At 54.0% G+C, this 19,779-nt stretch overlaps 1 protein-coding gene across 1 annotated transcript in view; it reads left to right on the forward strand.

Moving 5' to 3' along the window:
- The window catches only part of IGSF21 (immunoglobin superfamily member 21), a 213,012-nt gene extending 196,804 nt beyond the window's left edge, over positions 1 to 16,208 (forward strand). Inside the window, exons 5-10 of the mRNA XM_040987698.1 lie at positions 2,337 to 2,452; positions 4,826 to 5,300; positions 14,149 to 14,234; positions 14,619 to 14,811; positions 15,226 to 15,264; positions 15,975 to 16,208. Coding sequence (XP_040843632.1) covers positions 2,337 to 2,452; positions 4,826 to 5,300; positions 14,149 to 14,234; positions 14,619 to 14,811; positions 15,226 to 15,264; positions 15,975 to 16,048 — 983 coding nt within the window. The 3' untranslated portion in view covers positions 16,049 to 16,208. The remainder of the gene's footprint in view (positions 1 to 2,336; positions 2,453 to 4,825; positions 5,301 to 14,148; positions 14,235 to 14,618; positions 14,812 to 15,225; positions 15,265 to 15,974) is intronic.
- Positions 16,209 to 19,779: the final 3,571 nt, after the last annotated feature.

The raw sequence follows: 19,779 nt of genomic DNA on the forward strand, positions 1-19,779 counted from the left end.
TCTGCTTGCCCCGTTCTAGGGTTCATGGGAGGTAGACTGACAGCTGAACACAGGCCACCCTAGCTGTGCCAGCAGCTAGGCTGACCCCTGACTGGCCTGGTCACTGAGCCTGGTGACTACTGAGCCTATGACAGACACTCATAGGAGCAGTTAATCCCAGAGGGAATGAGGCAGCAAGGTACCTGTGCAAGTTGACGTGAGCCAGCAAAGCAGGCGCCTTGGTGGCTCAAATACACTAGTGGGTTCTCCCTGCCAAGAGATACTAACTTGCCTTTGCTTCCCAAAGGCCGAGCTAGTTCAGCCTCAGGTGAGAGGCTGGTCTCTGGTGCCAAACAGCCTGGGTTCAAATCCTGGCTCCCCCTCTATCTGGATCTGTGAACTTGGGCAAGTTTCTTCATCGCTTACACTTAGCCATCTGTAAAATGGGCACAAAGGAAACCCACCTCGTATGTAGCCTGAGGGTGCCGACCAAAGGTGGATCCAGCCATCCGGTCACAAGAGCAGCTCCTGTCTGTCCGTGCCGAGGCAGCCCTGAGCGTTCCGCCGAGTTGCGGTGCAGTTTGCAGAATCCGCAGCTTCTGGAAATTGAAGTGTTCTGGTTTATTTCTTGCTTCTCAGAGTGCCTGCCCCGCTTACCATCTGTTTCATGCAATCTTAGGTTTAATCACAATTCCCCGTCTATTGTTCTACGATTGTTTCCGGTGGGTTCTGTTCCTCTCCAGGAGCCAGTGGGGGACAGCTGCATGGATGAACGAACGCCTCCTACCTGGCTCTCTGTCACTGGACCCTGAAATAGAGTCGCCCGCGTGCCTGCCGCCCCCACAGGGTGACCCCACACAGGGTGTGAGGTCCTCGGCAGTGTGGCCTGCACCTGGTGGGTGTGGGGGCCATTTGTCAGATGTAATTAATCTGTACTGGAGCAAAAGCCCCCTGCAGGCAGGCTGGGCCTGCCCCACTGCACTCTCCCTGTGTCCCGCACGAGTACCCTTGCCCATGGCTCCCCTCCAGCCAAGGAAGCTGCCCCCGGCAGGCTTGCCCAAGCACAGCTCCGAGAGTCTGGCTCCTGTCCCGCTGATTCCGAGAAGGTTGTGGGGAAGCACAGTAGAAATCATCGCGGTGACAGATCCCTACCCTTTCCTGGCCGTTAGCCAGTGTCATCCTGCCGACCGGTCTGCCCGTGATACGATGCCCATTTCACACACTGGAGACTTGAGGCTCCCGTTTTGCCTGTGGACATTGAGTGCTAGCGATCCAGCTGGTTTTAGATCCATGTGTCCCTAGTGGCTTCGTGTGTGTTCTTTCCTGTGCCCCTGGGTACCCAGGAGCGCAGGCCTCCACAAACCCACCAGAGGCAGCAGGTGAGACCAGGAGGGAGGTGAGACCAAAAGAAGCAATCTTCAGCCAAGAGAGGCAGGGGGCTCCTGGCTTCAAGAAGTTCTCATGGTATCCACACTCCCACACGTGCACTCCTGCATTCACTCCGGCTCAGAGTCACAGTCTGCTTTCAGTCTTTTCAAAATACAAGCCAGATGATGTCACCACTCTGCTTAGAACCGTCGGTGGCTCCCTATTGCTCAGAGGATGAAGAAGACCTGGGAACCAGGGGTGTGCTGGTCAAGCAGCTCTCTGGGGATCCAGGCAGAGGAAGGCAGCATGAAAAGGCCCTGATTTGCAGCAGCTGTTGCTTTCCATGGTGCAAAGACACCCACTGCGACCTGTTTCAAGTTGGCAACAGTGTAGCAGCGGCTTCACAAAATTCCTGAAAATGTTACCATGGGCTCCTCTGGTTGGAATCAGCTGCCACAGGCCACCACCACCGCAAGTCAGCCAGCTAGTCACGTGCTCTGTGCTGCTCACCCACCCAACCCACAGGGCAATACATCTCCTGGGCTGCCCCCATGCATATTCCTTGGCACCTCCTGCTGCTCCTGCCTGCCACGCTGGCTCTCACCCGCAATTGCTTCCACGGGTCCCAGGACTGTGCAGCTCCTCCTACAGCACCCACTCCCAGGCACAGGCAGGGTCCCCTCTACGCTCTGCTGTACTTCCTACGGGTGTTCTGCAGGGTCCCCTAACTCCTGTGTGACCTCCCGCCACCAGTCTGGAGGCTGTATGAGGCACTGGCAAGGGGTCTGTATTTCCAGCTAGCAGCCTCATTCTCACTGAGGTCAATGCCAAGGGCATCTCTGGGGCTGTGAGATATTGATTGTTCCTTGTCCCTCCAGCTGCCAGCATCAGGAGTGGGATGGCCCACCCTGGGCAACAGGTGAATTCTCTGACTCCTCTGGTTAAGCCTCTGTCTTCCTGTGTTTCCTCCCCACCCTACCCCGTGGCAGCTCCTCCCACCTCCATCGAAGTGGTGGCCGCTGACACACCATCACCCTTCAGCCGCTACCAAGCCCAGAACTTCACGCTCATTTGCATCGTGTCTGGAGGGAAGCCAGCGCCCACCGTGAGTGTCCCAGATAGCATGCCCAGCTCTGCTTTGGGGGTTGTTCAAGCTGCAGGGGCCCAGGAAGGACGCTGACTCTGACCCCCTTCACACGGGTGACCCACCCAGACATCTGACTCTCCCTCTCCAGGGCCCAGGATTCTGGAACTTTACAGTGGGCCATGGTAGGGGAAGAGGGTGCCTAGAGGTGAAGCGACTTGTCTGGAGTTGCCCACGGGGTTCGCCATGGAGCTGGGACTCGCATTCTAGGCCTCAAGCTCCAAGTCCATCGCTCTTCCTGGGACCTCACGTGGTTGGGGAGAAGGAAAGGGGGAGGAGACAGAGGAAGGAGAGGAAGATGAAAAGGGAGCAAACTCCTTTGGGGTTCAACTCTTGCTTAGCAGACCCAACTTCATTCCTGTGAGGTCTGCAGACATGGCAGGGTTGGGTGAGCAGGTGCCCACAGGAATGGAGGTACACTGAGCAGGTGTATGGAGACATGGCAGGGTGGTGAGCAGGTGCACAGAGGTTTGGGTAAGCACTAAGCAGGTGCGCAGACAAGGCGGGGTGGTAAGCAGGTGCCCAGAGGTAGAGCAGCAAGCAGGAGTGCAGAGGCACAGGTCAGGCTCTAGACTGGCGTGCAGAGGCTCAGCTGGGCACTGAGTGAGTGCCCCGAGGTGCAGGTAAGGAATGGAGGATGGGCATAGGTGCCGAAGCATAGTCGGGCACTAAAATGCGCAGAAGGTCACGAGGGACCTTGAGCACGCACACAGAGGCAAGATGCAGTCCCAAGGAAACAGATTTTCAAGGTGACTTCAAAGTCGCCAGGATTTGAAAGACCTGTCTCCCAGTGCTCCTCCTTGTCCCCCTCAGCTTGTCTCTTCCCCTGGGGGTGGGGGATCACAGAGAAGCTTCCCCCAGGCATGGGGCTGTTAGAAGACACTGTCCTCCCCACCGCCCTCACCTGGTCTGGCCTGCCACTAAGGACCTGGCAGCGAACCACACTGATACAATGCAGAAGACCCTCATCTGCCCACATTCCCGGCACCTTCCACCTCCCGAGATGTCAGAACTTGAAAGACATTCTTTGATACAAATTGCAAATCTGCTTTTGAAGCACTTTGCAAAAAGAGAGAGAAGAAAGGGGGGTAAAAAAAAAAAAAAAAAAAACTCAACGCAGGCTATTATGTGCCTAAGAGACTCTTTGCTGGAGTTATAAACTCTGACAGATTCTCTGCATCCACATTTCAATTATCCTCCCTTCGCTCCTGCCCCCTCCGCCTCCTGCCCCCGCCTCCTCGTTCCACACCCCCATCCGCCCATCTGCATTCCCCGGGGCTGCTTCCCCGCGCTCCGCCTTGTCTCCCATCGATTTATTTATCTGATTTATTTAAAAAAAAAAAAACAAAAAAACACCCAATCCCCACAGGCCTCTGGGCGCATGTACCAAAATAAAAAGACAGCAAATTAAATTAAATGCCGCCTCTCAAAACTCGAATTCCGCATTAGCAGAGAAAGCGAGGAGATGGGTGTCTTCTCGTTCCACACCTAGCTCCCTCCCCCACATGCACCTGCTTCCTGCCTGCCAACTCCGCGGCACACTCATGCACACACGGCGCCTCCCTCCTCACTCGCTCGCCCCACACCTCGTCTGCTCTCCATGCATCCATTTCTGTTTTATCCCGTGGCTTTCCCAGGTAGGTACACATCACCCCCTTGGAGCCTAGGGTGGGCCTCGAGGCTGTGTCTAAGGGTTCTGTTTCCCCTATGGTGTCACCTTTGCTCCCCTAAAGACCCCGAACCAGATGTCCTTGTCTTCCTTTGTAAATTTTCATTATAGCACTTTAACTCCTAGTTTTGAGATGCTATAGGGAAAGAAGGGAACTGAGCAGCCACCCACCTACAAGAGTCCCAAGAGAGGGGACCAGTGCAATACCATAGTGGCTAAATGCTCGCCTTGTATGTGTACCAGGGTCCCATATGGGCACTGGTTTGTATCCCAGCTGTTTTACTTCCCATCCAGCTCCCTGCTTGTGGCAGTGGAGGATAGCTCAAAGCCTTAGGACCCTGCACCCACATGGGAGACCCAGAGGAAACTCTTGGCTCCTGGATCCTGGCTTCTGGCTTCTGGTTCCGGATCAGCTTGGCTCCAGCCGTTGTGGCCACTTGGAGAGTGAATCAGTGGATGGAAAATCTTTATTTCTGTATCTCCTTCTCTCCATATATCTGCCTTTCCAATAAAAATGAACACATCTTTTTAAAAATAAATAAATAAAAGTCCCAAGAGAAGGTCCCAAAGAACTGGCTTCCTGTGTCCAGTTCACCTGAGAGTTCATTGGGAGGTCAAGGTCTGTTGGGCACAATCCTTTCTCACACCGCACCTTGTAACTTCAGGTTTATTTCAAAAGAGATGGGGAACCCATCGACGCCGTGCCCTTGTCTGAGCCACCGGTTGCAAGCTCGGGCCCCCTCCAGGACAGCAGGCCCTTCCGCAGCCTTCTGCACCGTGACCTAGATGACACCAAGATGCAGAAGTCGCTGTCCCTCCTGGACACTGAGACCCGGGGAGGGCGTCCCTACACGGAGCATCCCTCCCGCGTCTTGACCCCAGACCCCAGCGCCTTCCTGCAGCCGACCACCGAGAATGTCCCGGAGACCATCGTGAGCCGCGAGTTCCCCCGCTGGGTCCACAGCACCGAGCCCATCTACTTCCTACACCACAGCCACACCCCAGGCAGTGACGGCACCGTGGAGGTGCGTGCTCTGCTCACCTGGACCCTCAACCCGCAGATCGACAACGAGGCCCTGTTCAGCTGCGAGGTCAAGCACCCGGCACTGTCGATGCCCATGCAGGCAGAAGTCACGCTGGGTAAGGCTTGGGGTCCGCTGTGCACCACCTGCAGGCCAGGTGTTGGGCAGTCTTGGAACAGGTCTCTGGGATGTGAAAGAAATGGAGCAAAGCAGAGGTCAGGTCAGGCCAGAGCACAGAGAGGGGTTCTAAAGCAGGTTTACTAATGGGATTGAGGAACAGGGGAGGAGGCCAGGGCACCACTGGGTCAGGGAGAAGTTGGTTCTGTCTGAATGGAAGATGTGGGAAGTTACGGGGGCTGGTGGCTGAACAGGAGCGGGGAGTAGTTACTGCATCTGTGTTAGGAACAAGGCAGGTGGCGAATGAGACCTGGGTGCCATGGGGAGCTGTGTGGGTAAGTGAAGAGGGGAACTTCTGCAGAGAAGGTAACTGGCTCCCGTCAGGAGCAGAGAATGTCAGTTAGGACCAGGAGAGGCAGAAGCGGGTCCTCCAGGGTTAGGGTTTATATAAAAGCTCAGGTCAAGGCCAGGAACAGAGGGGGCCACAGCAAAGTCAAGGTCTGGGTCCATCAGGAATGTAAGAGGAACCCAGGGGATCATCTGGCTCAGACAGGAGTTCTGGCGAGATGCAGGGGAGGGGTGGCGAGCCTGGGGCACGATGGGGCGGGATGGGGCGAGGCTTCCCAGGTCCTGATGCTGCCTGGGCAGCGTTACAAGCATAGGATGGGGGACAGCATCACTCCAGCTGCCATGTCAGAAGCAGTGACCTGTCTGCCTTCATTTTATTTCAAAGAGAGGAGGGAGAGGAGGGGGTCGGAGACAGAGAGGCTGTCCATCTGCTGGCTCCGTCCCCACGTACCTGCAACAGCCGGGCTGAGCTAGCCCCGGAGCCAGGCACTCAGTTCAGCTCTCTCACAGAACTGCAGGGATCTAAACCCTTGAGCCATCACCTGCTGCCTCCCTCAGTGCAGATTCAAATGAAGAGTGGAGCTAGGACTGAACCCGCACATTCTGCTCCTATGGAACTCAGGAGTCCTGAGCACGAGCTTCGCTCCGGCACCAAATGTCCGCACCCAGCTTACGGGTCTGCAGACCTCATCCCCAACAGGGGGCCTGCTGCCCCTCGGAGTTCGCTGCACCCCTGAACCAGCCTCCCCGGCTGAACCTCCTTCCCTCCCTTGGCGCTTCCTTCTCCCAGCTGAGCTGGAGCGAGGAAGGAGGAGGCGCAGGGCCAGAGGGGATGGACGATGACACGGCTGGTCCTTTCTGCCTGCCTCCCTTTGTACCCCAACAGCTCCTCCTCTTACCCAAGACCTCCAGGATTATTCTAAGGGCCTCTGCAGCAGTCAGCAGCAGTATGGATCCAGCCCCAGCCTCATTCCCAGGCCCTTGAGGACCAGGAAGTGAGAGTGCTGCCCCACAGGGGGAGGGTCTGTGGCTTCTGTCGGGGTCCAGAGGGCTTCCCTGCCCTTCACCGGACCACCAGACATAGTAACACTCCTCCAGAGTCCCAGGTGTACCTACTGGGTATCAGGTGCCTCTGTAAACACTGTCTCATTCCATCTTCACAAGTGAGGGTCCAGGGTGGAGTCCTATTTTGCAGATGGGTCATCCGCTTGTACACAGTGAAGCGGGAATGCCCAGCCAGGCCTGTCGATGCCTTCTCTTGGTCCTATCATGCCAGCCACTGTGCTCCCCAGGCCCGAGCAGGTGCTCTGGGCTGACTTGGAGCTTCTTCTGGAAGACCTCACTATTCCCATGGGCCAGCTGCCCACACAGGAGATAATAATGAGAACTAGCAGGGACTGAACACCTGCTGCCTGCCCCAGGCTGCTCCCTGGAGCCTCATAATCACCCAAAAAGGCAGGCTCTTTTATTATTCCAAGATGAGGAAACCAAGGCCCAGGGAAGCTAAGTCAATTGTCCTGGGATGAATGCTGAAAGGTGGACAGTGCACCTCTCACTGACATCCTCACAGCAGCCACCCGGGCACATTTGTCCATCATTCCATAGAGACCCCAGGAGTAGCTCCTTAGGCCCCCTGCCTACCTCCCCAGCCAGGTGGGAAGGAAGGAGCTCCCTTCCTTTCCCGGCCCCTGCTTGGCCAGGCCTGATCCCAGGCTCCTTGACCCCTTACTTAGAACCACCTGTGTGGCTCCCCACTGTTGGAGCAAAGGGCAGACGGGTCCACTCACCAGCAGTGGGCACAGAGAGTGTGGGGTGGAGGGAAGGACACAGCACAGTCACCAGGATGGCAGAGTCATCCAAGAGGCTCCTGGACTGGCTTGCCCTCCAAGCTCTACTCTGTGGATTGAGGAGGTCTCTTGTGTCTCAGAGCTTCTGTTTTCAGACCTCTTGCATGGAGAGAATGAGAGTAACTAAGTTGATGCAAGATGCCTGGTTCTGCGCAAGATGCTTCCCCACGTGGGAGCCATCTTAGGGTGACCATGCCGAGACAAGCCAGCCAGGGCTGCCCAACCACCATGCTAAGCAGCCATCAGACATCCACTGAACCAGTGGGCAGTGCCAGTGGAGAATGCTGGGGGGCACAGGGGCCATGGATTCATGCACTTTCACATGTACTCAGACTGAGCCAGTGGAATGGACAAGATGGCCCTGGGGCTCAGAATCCAAGCATCTACAATGGATGTGGAAGAGTAGGCTGACCGACAGGCATCAAGGTGTGTGACCCTGCAGCATAGCTTCACTCCTGCTCACCTGGGATGCATTCCCCAGCTCAATGCCACCTCCTCCAGGAAGCCCTCCTGGACCCTTCTCTAGCTCTTGCAGTTGGATGTGCCCATCCTAAAGCTCCCCTGTCTTGCAGGGTTTGCTCCTTTCTCGTGGTCTGGACCACAGGTGCCTGGGGATGCTGGCTCCCATCTCAATGGATGCTAACTGCATTCTTGTGCTGATGGAGGCAGAAACCTAGAGCCACCACATACTCCACTCTTTTCTCATATCCCACATCCTGGCCTTCATCCAGCGCTGGCAATTCAGCCTGACTCTTCCCCACAAATCTGTCTTCCATGACCATGCAGCCACCCCCACCTGCATCCATACGGGCGCTTCAGTGAGCTCCTTCTGCTACCACATTTGCCATATCCCACCCCCAACATTAGCCCTCACCCCTGCAGTGGTGGATGAGTGGATGATGGGCCAGATGAGAAGCCAGAAATAGACCCACATCTGCACAGCCAATTGATTTTTGACAAAGACCCCAGGGCTATTCCAGGAGGGCAGAGACATCTTTGTAATAAACGGCCTTTCAACAACTGAGTTCACAGAAGGAAAAGTTGAACTTGCAGCCCCTCCATGCCTTACACACACACACACACACACACACACACACACACACACACACACACACACACACACACACTGGATAATTGGAAATGAATCACAGACTTAAAAGCCAGCATCCTAAAGCTTCCGGAACAATGTATTGAAACATTTCCTGCTGACCCTGGGGTAGCTAGGATCTTTCAAGCACTCACTAAAAAGCACTAAATGAAAATGGTTAAATTGGGCTTCATCAAAATTCAAATCTTCTGCTTGTCCTAAGACAATTCTGAGCTAATGGAAAGACAAACTTCAGTGCTCTCTATACCCGTGTCTGATGGAGCACCTATTTCCAGATCCAATAAATTAATAATGAAAGACGACCCACAGTTTAAGAAGAGACACAAATGGCCATGGAGTCATCAGGAAAAAAAAATGAAGATTATAACTTGGGGAGACATAATTTCATGACCACTAACTGCCGTATAAACAGACACTGCCAAATGTTCACAAGGAGCCAGGACCGTCTGCGCCCTCCCACGTTGCTGATGGAAGCCTGAGACAGTGTCACTACTTGGGAAAAGTGGCGGGTTCTTACAAAGCCAAATCGTCCTTCCCAGTGACCCCAAATCCGAGAGAATGAAAACAGGTATCTGGAGCTAACATTGTGACACAGCAGGTAAAGCCAAGGCCTGTATAGCCAACACCCATACAGGCACTGGTTCTAGTCCCAGCTGCTTCACTTCCAATCCAGTTTCCTGGTAAGGCACCTGGAAAAGCAGCAGAAGATGACCCAAGTGCTTGGACTCCTGCATCCACATGGGAGACCCAGAAGAAGCTCTTGGCACCTGGCTTTGGCCACAGTCCTTGCAGCCTTCTGGGGAGTGAGCCAGCAGATACAGGATAACTTCTTTCTGTCTCTCCCTTCTGTCTGTGTGTGTAATTCTGCCTTTCAAAAAAAATTAAATAAATAAATAAGATACATTAAAAAAAAAAAAGAAGCCAGATGTCTACAAAGACTCGTACATGAGTGTTTACAGCAGCTTTCTTCCTGACCACCACCAACAAGAACAAAGCCCGTAGGTAGCCCAGTGCAGCCTGATGATGAAGCGCTCTCGGTTGATGCCAATGCATGAACTTGGGGTTCACAAAGCAGCTTGGCCAAAGCTCAGAAGTCACACAGCAGGCCACACTGTGGGATCCAATTTCCAGCAACTCCCAGACAGCAACTCAAGTCCCTGTTGATGCAAACCGGAAGTGCACTGGTCTATGGAGAATGGGACTTGGCTGCAACGAGGCACGAGGGAGCCCTCAGGAGTGATGGGAATGTTCTAGGGTGTGATTGGGATGGCTGCACAAACATTCCCACTGATTAAAATTCATCAAACGGTCCACTTAAGAACAGTGCCTTTCCTGGTAGGTAAATTTTATCATGATTTTCAAATATATGAAGAAAAGAAAATGAGAAAGCCCAATTCACTCGACATCACATCTAAATCAAGTCCCCACCACCACTCATGCTCTGTGGCTCTTCCTGGCACACCCTCTGTCCAATGCCATGGCTGTCCTTCCTCTAGCCTGAAATCCCCAGGCACAGGCTTCTCTGTATATAAGGGCTTGGACTGTCATTTCCAACTACAACAACCTTGTCACAGCCACTCTCCTTCATCCGGGTCTCTGGTCAGATCTACTCAGAGCATCCCTCCTCAAATTCTCTGCCCCAAAACAACCTTGTCACCCCCCCCCCAGGTCCCCACAACCCCGTCCCTCTCATTGTTGTCTAGCATCTAGTGGCCAGGACCTCCCACTGGAACTTGAAGTGCCTGGGACAAGGTCTTTACCTACCTTGTTGACACAGTGCAGAGCTCAAAATAATCCCTTACATACCCTTGTCCTAATGTATTGAAATCCTTAACATATTACTTCTTTCATAATTCATTTATTTTCTTCTTAGCTGTTGCAAAGAGTGACAGAGTAAGGCCATATTTGATCAGCAGAAGCTATTGTTACTATACATCACTTATCCAACACTGCCCTGCACAATCACTGACACAAATCAATGTAAAATAAAGAGTCAGAGGGATAGAGCTACTCAGTGAAGGCTTGGAGTATGTTGGAAAGCTTATGGGAAAATGTGTGAATGGATGGATAAATGGGCGGGTGGGTGTATGGATGGGTGGATGAATGGGTGGATGGATGGATGGATGGATGGATGGATGGATGGATGGATGGATGGATGGATATGTAATTGGCTCTATGGGTAGATGGACAGATGGATGGTGGATATATGAGCAAAGGGATGAGAATGGATGGATGGATGGCTTATAGAGTATCTGGATGTATGGATGAGTGGGTGGATAGTTGGATACATGTATGGATAGATGAATGGATACATGGATGAATGGACAGATAGGTGAGCAAATTGATGGCTTAATGGAAGGATGGGTACATAGGAGGGTAAATAGTTTTATTAATGAACACCCAGACTTCCTGGAGAAGCCTAGTAATTTTCCTTGAGTTTCCACTGTGTGCTTCAGGATGCTCAGGAGTGGTGAGGTGGGAGGTATATGAGCAGGATCTCTTACGTTCCCCTGAGCAGCCATTCTTACAGTCTTCCTTGTGCTCTCCATTCGTCTCCCCGTTGTAGCTTTCAATAGGGCTCCACAGGCAGAGTGGCAGCCTGTTCTCCCCATTCAAATGGAGGCCCAACAAGCTGAATTGACTCATCCAAGTCATGCAGCCAGAGACTAGACTGCAAGGCGCCATTCTGGACTCTTTTTCCTCTGCACACAGGGACAGAAAGGAGCCAACACGGAGAGGCTGGCAATCTGCTACCAGCTATACTCACTGCTGTGTTCCAGAAGTAAGCCAGAGGGTCTGGCTTTGGCTGCCAGGAGCTGCTGATTGACTACTTGGTGGTGGTGGTGGTGGTGGTTGTAGGGCGGGTGACCGCAGCTCCCTTGGCTTGGAGAACACCATCTCCCTGCAGCAGTGGCTGAGGGAGTCAGGGACCATCTGCTGTCAAGGCACTTGTCCTTCTGCAGCTGCCAGGACAGAGCTCAGAGAACCAAGGGCAAAGGACCACCCTCCCCAGCCACCTGCTGTGACCATTCAAGTCAGCTCAGCACCAAAGCTGATAGGAACAGCAGCTCTCAGCGGCTTAGTAGACCAAGTAACCCAGCTCTGTCTCTCCTCCACTGCTGGCCTCCTTTCTCCAAAGCCCTCCATGGCCATCAAGTCCTGTGTGACCATGGGCATGCCACCACCCTCCTGGAGGATCAGTTTTATGGCCTGCAAAATTGGCTTGCTGTTAACCTGAGCACCAGGAGGGCGTGCTTGTCCCAAAACAATCTAGCACCTGTTCAGCACCTGCAAAATGTCAGTGTGCTTGCCCTTCACTGGAAGGCAGAGCAGGGAGGAATGCAGCCAGGAGTCAAAATGTCTACCCTGGACCCCCCTAGGGGTGGAGCCTTCTCCTTCCATGCCCTCTGCTGGCTGCCAACAGTGCCATGCCCACAGCACTAGAAGGACACGCAAAACCAGGGATTCCCACCAACAAATCGAGCTGAGAATTAACAAAGAAGGCAGGGAAGTTATTTGACTTCCCTAGACCTTCCTTTCCTCCTGGGGACAATCTCAGTGACTGGAAGGTCAAGTGAAATAATGCAGGACAAATGAAATCACACAGGACCTGACCCTCAGCATGCGCTGGACCAATACTAGCCATGAAACCCATCATATCTCCTGACATTCTAGTAGCCCTATGTGGTGGCTGGGCTGGGGTCATTGTCATGGCTCTCATGACACATTTGGGGAAAGCAAGGTGGGGAGATTCATCCTGAGACACACAGAACAGATTGCAATGCAGTTGTGGGGCTCCTGGGCCTCTGACACTCTCGCCCACTGGTGCATGCAGCAATGGAGCCACCCTTGCCCTTCCCCCCTCACCATTCCTTCCCCTCTGCAGGGCTTTGCTCATGGGTGTTTCTCTCAGCCCCCTGTGGCACTTCAGACGTAGCAATCCTCTGGTCTCATTCTCAGATAATTATCCTGGCAGTGTCTGGGAGACCACCCACGTCAGTCTTCTGCTATGAGAGCTGTGGATGCATAAAGAGGCTTGGGAACCAGGCAAGGGCAAATGGAAGAGATGCTGGCTAGCCAAAAGCCTGGAGACCATGAGCAGTCTTTCCTCCTGCTGCCACCCTTAGACTGTTTCCAGAGAGAAGTCTAGAGCATGGCTGGCCACCCGAAACCCTAACCCTACTTCTGGTCCTTGAAGCTCTCCAAATCCATCCCCTCCCTGACCTGCATCAGAGCCCTGGCTATTCCCTCCACCCCAGACAGTCTTCATGAAACTTCATACCACACCTCCTTGGAAGAGACACTGGCCACTGTATTAAGAGTGCAGCCCACTAGCTCTCCATCATCTCCCCTTGGCCTGTGTTCTGCAGCATCATCCCTCCGAGCTGTGCTTGTGTCTGCTTGGTGGATGCCTTCTGACTGAGTTCCAAGCCCCCTGTTGGCAGTGTTCACCATTGCACCCCCCACCCTGCTCCCAAGTCTGGCACATACTCAGCTCATCATTAGTGTTGAATACATGCATGGATAGATGGATGGGTGATGGATGAGTGGATGGAGAGGTGGATGGGTGAATGGCTGTGTGCACAGGTTGGTGGGTGGATACAAGGATGGATGGATGAACAGATGCATGCGTGGATGAGTAAATGGATGGAGGAATGGATTGATCTAGGGGAAAGATCCTTGGTCTGAAATTCAAGAAATACAGCCAACTGTCTCTTTGGGTGACCCTGGACAAGGCTCTTCCTTATCCATGCGCACCTGCTTCCCAACTGAAAAGGATGACTAGAGCCAGCGATCCCCAGCAGATCTCCTGATCTGTAAATTTCCAGGCTCCCCTTACAGTGCAGCAAAGCTCCAGGAAATCTCATCTCCCAGGTGCTGAGCTACAAAGGGGCTTGTGGAGGACGTGAGGGAAAGATGTGATGTAGAGAAGCTAGGTGGCAAAGGTTGGAGCGAGGATAGAGAAAGTCTCCCTGCACCATTCCCACCTTCATCCAGATGTGCTGGATTGGGACACAAAAGACCCAAGTTTGGGTCCTAATTCTTCTTCACTGTGTGATCTTTGGCAGCCACTTGGTGACTTCGTGGGCCTCAGGTAACTCAGGCAGCAATGAGGACATTGACAGTCACACTTGGCTAGAGCCTGGAGTGGCCCGGTGATGGAACAGCTGCTCCCCTCCTCCGGCAGCTGAGTCATCCCCTGGGCAGGTGTCCATCTCTGACCACTCAGTCCTTGGCTTCTCTCATCTTGTCACATATCTCACTAGCTTGCACCTGACTGCTGCTGCCTCTTTTCCCCATCCATGCGGGAATCACACAAGGACAGGGGTCTTGTTGAATCCCAGGGTTCCCATTGGGCTCTGCCTCATTTCAAGAACTTGGAGAATGTATGTGAATAGATGCAGGGGTGAAGGAATGAATGAGTGGGCATACTCAGTGCTCATGACCCAGAAGACACTGACTCCTAGACCAGAACGTTCTCTGCCATGTTCCCTGCTCTTCCTCCAAACACATACCTGCCTGACACAGACCTATTCTCCCTACAGTTGCCCCTAAAGGACCCAAAATCGTGATGACGCCCAGCAGAGCCCGGGTTGGGGACACGGTGAGGATCCTGGTCCACGGATTTCAGGTTAGCATCTCTTGGAGCAGCCAGGAGGGTGGCGGGGGGTGGGCACCAACCAGGCACCTTCCAACCCTTTCCTTCCCTCTCCAGCTAGCCATGGCCAATGGGCCTCAGTCTACTGATCTGCACAATGGTAGAATTGGCTTCCATGAGGAAGGGCCAAGAGAATATCTGTTTCCATTCCACAACCTCAAACTCAGAGCACTAAAGCCCACGGATCCAGACACCCTCTCCTGCCCTGGACTCCCTCCCTTGGGATCCAGGCAACCACTCCTAATCCATCCAATGGGAATGCTTCCCCAGCCCCAGCCAGGCCATATGGCTGACCCCTTCATGTGACAGCAGCACAGTATCTCTTGCGAACTGACTCTACCCTGCTTTGGCCAACAGAATGAAGTCTTTCCAGAGCCCATGTTTACATGGACACGAGTCGGAAGCCGCCTCCTGGACGGCAGCACCGAGTTCGATGGGAAGGAGCTGGTGCTGGAGAGGGTCCCGGCAGAACTCAATGGCTCCATGTACCGCTGCACAGCCCAGAACCCTCTGGGCTCCACCGACACACACACCCGGCTCATCGTGTTTGGTATGGCCACATTTATCCATGACATGGGGCAAGAAGCATTACCCAAGGCGTTGGGGCAGGAGTGGGAGTTTAGGGGTGAGAGAAGGACAGGACAGTAGGTGAGGAGACAGAAGAGAGGATGGCCCCAACCCCGGGAATCAGGGCAGTTCAAGGGTTGAACAGCTTTGGAGTCATACAGATTGCATACAAATCCTAGCTGTGTCACTGAGTAGGGGATAAGCTTGGGTAACCCATTCGGCTTCCTTCAATTCCTCCACCTGCAGAATGGGCTGGTCTCTGCCAGCCCCTGGGAGGTGACGTGGCTGTGCCAAGCAAGTGCCAGTGACTCCATGTAGCAGGTGCTGGGTGATTGGTACCCTTTACTGACTTCTGACTGCTGCCCACTGTGCTTCCCTTCCTGCTTCTTTTCCACAGAAAACCCAAATATCCCAAGAGGAACGGAGGATTCCAATGGTAAGATTCCACCCTCGGGACATGTTGCCTGAAAGTGGGTGGTGTTTGCAGCTCCTGGAAGCTCCGTCCGCCCAAATTCACCATCCACCAACCTGGCTCTTTCCCTGTTCTAGAAGGACACTTTCTCTCTCTCTCTCTCTCTCTCTCTCTCTCTCTCTCTCTCTCTCTCCCTCTCTCTCGTCAGGCAGGGGTGATCAGGACTGGAGGGTATGGAGGCAGGTCGAGGGCTCAGGCATCCAATGCCCCCCTCCCACATGCAGTGACTCCAAGACACTGTGTCCAGCATTGACCCTGGGTTATGACTTAGGGTCCTGGACCACCCCCACAGGACAGCTGGAAACACAGGGAGGTGCCTCAGGTGCTTTGTCCTGTCTCCCCTGGCTGCCTCCAGCTCCAACAAATCACGGCCCCAAGGACCCAGTCACTGTTCCAGGTCACCACCCTCCCCTCAACACACACACACTCAGCTAGTCCCATAATTCACCTCGGAGACACCCAGCCCTGCTCTTCACTGGACCAGCTTGATGGCACCAGTAGGACTGAGTCACCCCAACAGGCTTGGGAAAAGACCATGAACTCCAAGATGGACCAAGTGGCAGCGTTGGGATGCAAACCCAGCTCCTGTTGACGCTAACTTCCAGGGCTTTGGCTGGGACCCGGGCCACACACTAGGCTCCCGGGCACTAACGTGTTTCCTGCTGCCCACACAGGCTCCACGTCTGGCCCCGCTGGCGTCCGGCTCACTCTGGTGCTCACCCTAACAGTGGTCCTGGAGCTGACGTGAAGGCGCCGCCCCTCCTCCGACCTCCACTGGCACCGACTTCCCTGAGGGCGATGGGTTTTCATTTCTTTTCTAAACTATTTCCAGTCTCGTTCTTAGTCTCTTTCGGTCTGTGTCTTGGCTTCTTCAGTCGGTTTAATTAAAACAAACACGATTTTCCCCACCTCCGTCCACGGCTCTGTGTTTTATTCAGAAGCAGCCACTGGGCACTTGCTGGGGCAGGCAAGGCCTGAGAAAAGGATGGGCCAAGCAGCCTCTCAAGCACTCCTCTCAGGGACCTTGTCAGACCCCAGCAGCCTACTCAAGGGCTGCTGGTCATGGGCAGCTTCCATCTTAATGACACCGACCCCAGCCGTGGTTCAATGGCAAGCGTCAACAGGTGTTTGATTGTGTGCCCATTCTGGCTTGGCACAGCCCTCCTGGTTATGGGTGGCAGGCAAAGAGGTTGTGTGGTGAGCACGGGCTTCCTCTGCAGTATTATTTCTAGAGCCCAGCTGACGGGCCGGGAGCTGCCTAACACATGGCCCCCTTTGAGTAGTTCATCAAAGCTCAACAAGAAACTCAAACCAGGCAAACCCCTTGCAGGCCTGGCTCACCTCCACCAGCCTTCCTTTGGCCTAAACAGATCACCTGGCACCAACCAACATCAGTCCAGTCAGTCCCCTGAGGGCCAGTGGTATTATCCCAGAACGTTCTATTCAACTGCTGGATTTCCTCAGCCATGCCATCCAGTTCTTGTTAGTGGTTAGGGGAAACCCAAGAGTCTTTGGGGAGAATGCAAAGTTGACCTCTCTGACGTGTGGCCAACACTTGAGTCATCAAGAGGAGTCCATGAGAAACTGCATGACTCAGAATGGGAGTATACAAAGGACAGCCTGGGCTGGGCTGGGCTGGGCTGGACTGGACTGGGCTGGGCTGGGTTGGGCTGGACTGGGCTGGGCTGGGCTGCCTGGGCTGGACTGGGCTGGGCTGGGCTGGAATGGACTGGGCTGGGCTGGGCTGGGTTGGGCTGGGCTGGGCTGGGCTGGGCTGGGCTGGGCTGGGATAGGCTACCGCAACACACTGGCCCCACCATCTAAGGCTTTACCCAAGTAAAAGTTCATTCTGAACTCAGTAAAAGCCCAAAGCAGCTTGAGTCTTTTCACCCCTCTTGTCATTACAGCCACAGGAACCTGAGGACCTCTAGCATGCCCAGGGCAGGGGAGAAAGGACAGGAAAGTCACCACAGAATGGTGGACCTTCAGGGATGTCCACCTCCTGAATCTCAAAACCTGGATCCACATCTCCTTCTGTGGCAAAAGGGGATTTGGATGATGGGACCAAGTTGAGGATCTTGAACGTAAATATTCAGTTATTCTAGGTTTTCTTTGGAAGGAGAGTTCCTGATCAGAACGAGGCTAGCAGGCACCCGAAGGGACTGGGATGCCAGAACTTGAGAGGGGAGTGACGCAGGAACAGAGATGTTAGTGGTCACTAGAAGCTGAAAGGGGTCAGGGCGTGGGAGAGTTTCCTAGGAGCCTCCAGAAGAACGCACCCCCAACATCTTGGCTCCCTAAAACTCATCACAAACCTGTGACTCAGGGAAACACACAACTCATGTCACTGAGCTTGTGACCAACTCTTACAGCAGCAGTTAACGTTTAAGGCCACGCCCAGAAGTGCACAGGTCACCTTTGCCCACAGCCCATTAGCTGGTGATAGTCACATGATCCAGTCTAGCCATAAGGGAAGCTGGTAAGTGTAGTCTTCCAGTGAGCACAGCGGTAAGCCCAGAGCACCCTGCCTGCCAGAGAATGGGACCCACTTACTGATCTGTTCTGTGTAACCGCCCTGGTCAGAATGGCCAGGGAACAAGTTGCAAGGCCCCATCCTAAGAATGATCCTCACCCAACTCTTTGGGATGAGTGTCTGGGTTCTCCCCTTCTCACCAGGAGAGACAGGAAGTTTGTATCTTTCCCAGCCTGGCAGGTGTCCTTAAAGATCAGGCTCCAGCCCTGAGGACTTACTGTGTACCAGCCCCTGTGCGAGGCTCCAGGACTCAGCCTCAAGCAGCTCTCTCAGGGCAGAGAGGAAAACCACAGAGCATGGCAACCCCTGTGACGAGTGTGCAACAGGGGCCACCCAGCACACCCTAGCACTGAGCTAGAGAGCCACCTTCAGGGGGCAGAGTCCCAGGGGCAAGGCCAGGGGTGGGGCAGACATGGGACCTGGGGCACAGAGGGGTCCTTGGAGAACAAGGGGTAGACAGCAGAGCTCTGGAGGGACCACAGCGATGGAAGCTGAAGACTCTGCTAGACACAGGGTGCCGGGAGCAGAGGCTTAGCGCCAGGAGGACCTGTGTGTGTTGGGTCATAGTGGGGTTTCCAAAATCTCAGGGAGTCACTCAACAAATACGTGCCTGCCTCTCCGCTTGGACCAGGTAGTACATGAATGCTGCAGCTCAAATACGCACGGAACCACAATCCTCTTTGTCAGACATCTAGTGCTACAGTGACCCGGGGCGACAAGGTCCCAAGTGCAGGGACCTCAATCCAGTTAGGTAACAGATCTCACTGGGCATGGGTCATCCGCTGACCTGGGCCAGCCAGGGCTGATACATCTCTTGGGTCCTCCGTCAACTGGAGGGTCTGCCAGGCGCTGAGTGATCAAAGGTGTATGAATATCTGGGCCAGATCAGCCAGCAAAGTCCACCAAGAGCCACCCCCTCCTCGACCTACTTCCTCCTTCCCCACCTCCTGCATTCTCACAAGGCCCCCCACCCTTCCCTTCCTGCAGCAGCCTCTGTTTCCTGAAAGCAATGAAACAAAATAAAGATTTTTTTGTTCCCTTCTCTCTTGACTTGATAAAGACAAGCCCATATAACCGTGAAATCAGAATTGTCTTGCCCTATTCACAGCGTGGTAGGGGGCTTTGCCCACCCCCCAAGTACCCTCATAGCTCAGCAGCCAGCAGATGAACCATGCAGAGTAGCAGTGGACACACCCGGCAGGAGCCAAGGGGAGGCTCCAGGGCCACGAGGCAGGGTGCAGGTGGCCGTCAGCTTTTGGTTTCCAATCTGCAGCTTGAAGCCTGCACAGCTGGACATGCCTCAGGGATGGCCCAGCCTGGGGGAGGGGGAGAGGAGTGGAGCAGAGCCTGGCTGAGCTGGTCTCACACTCATTCATTTCATCCACCCACTCCAAGTAGCATCCAAGCCAGGCTCAGGGCTAGGCAGGGGAGGCACAAAGACAGACTGAGCCACCTGCCCTGGCCCATTGGTCAGGAGCACAGACTCGGGGTCTGGCACACCTGTGCAAGTCCGTGCCTTAGGTATTGGAGAGTGTGAAGAAAAGGAATGGTGTGATGGTTCAATGGTTAAACCCTTACCTTGCTACCTCCAGGGTCCCATATGAGTGCTGGTTCGTGTCCCAGCTGATCCGCTTCCCTTCTAGCTCCCTGTTTATGGCCTAGGAAAGCAATCGAGGATGGTCCAAAGCCTCAGGACCCTGCACCCATGTGGGAGACCTAGAAGAAGTTCCTGGCTCCTGACTTTGGATTAGCTCAGCCCGGGCTGTTGCACCCACTTGGGGAATGAGCCAGCAGATGGAAGATCCTTGTCTTTCCATCTCTCCATAAATCTGCTTTTCCAATAAAATAAAATAAATAAATAAATAAATAAATAAATAAATAAATAAATGGGGGTTTGGCACAGTAGCCTAATGGCTAAAGTTCTTGCCTTGCATGCACCAGAATCC

The sequence above is a fragment of the Ochotona curzoniae genome, unplaced genomic scaffold (assembly GCF_017591425.1).
Source record: "Ochotona curzoniae isolate NIBS_2020 unplaced genomic scaffold, NIBS_Ocur_1.0 contig_4792, whole genome shotgun sequence".
Lineage (NCBI taxonomy): Eukaryota > Metazoa > Chordata > Mammalia > Lagomorpha > Ochotonidae > Ochotona > Ochotona curzoniae.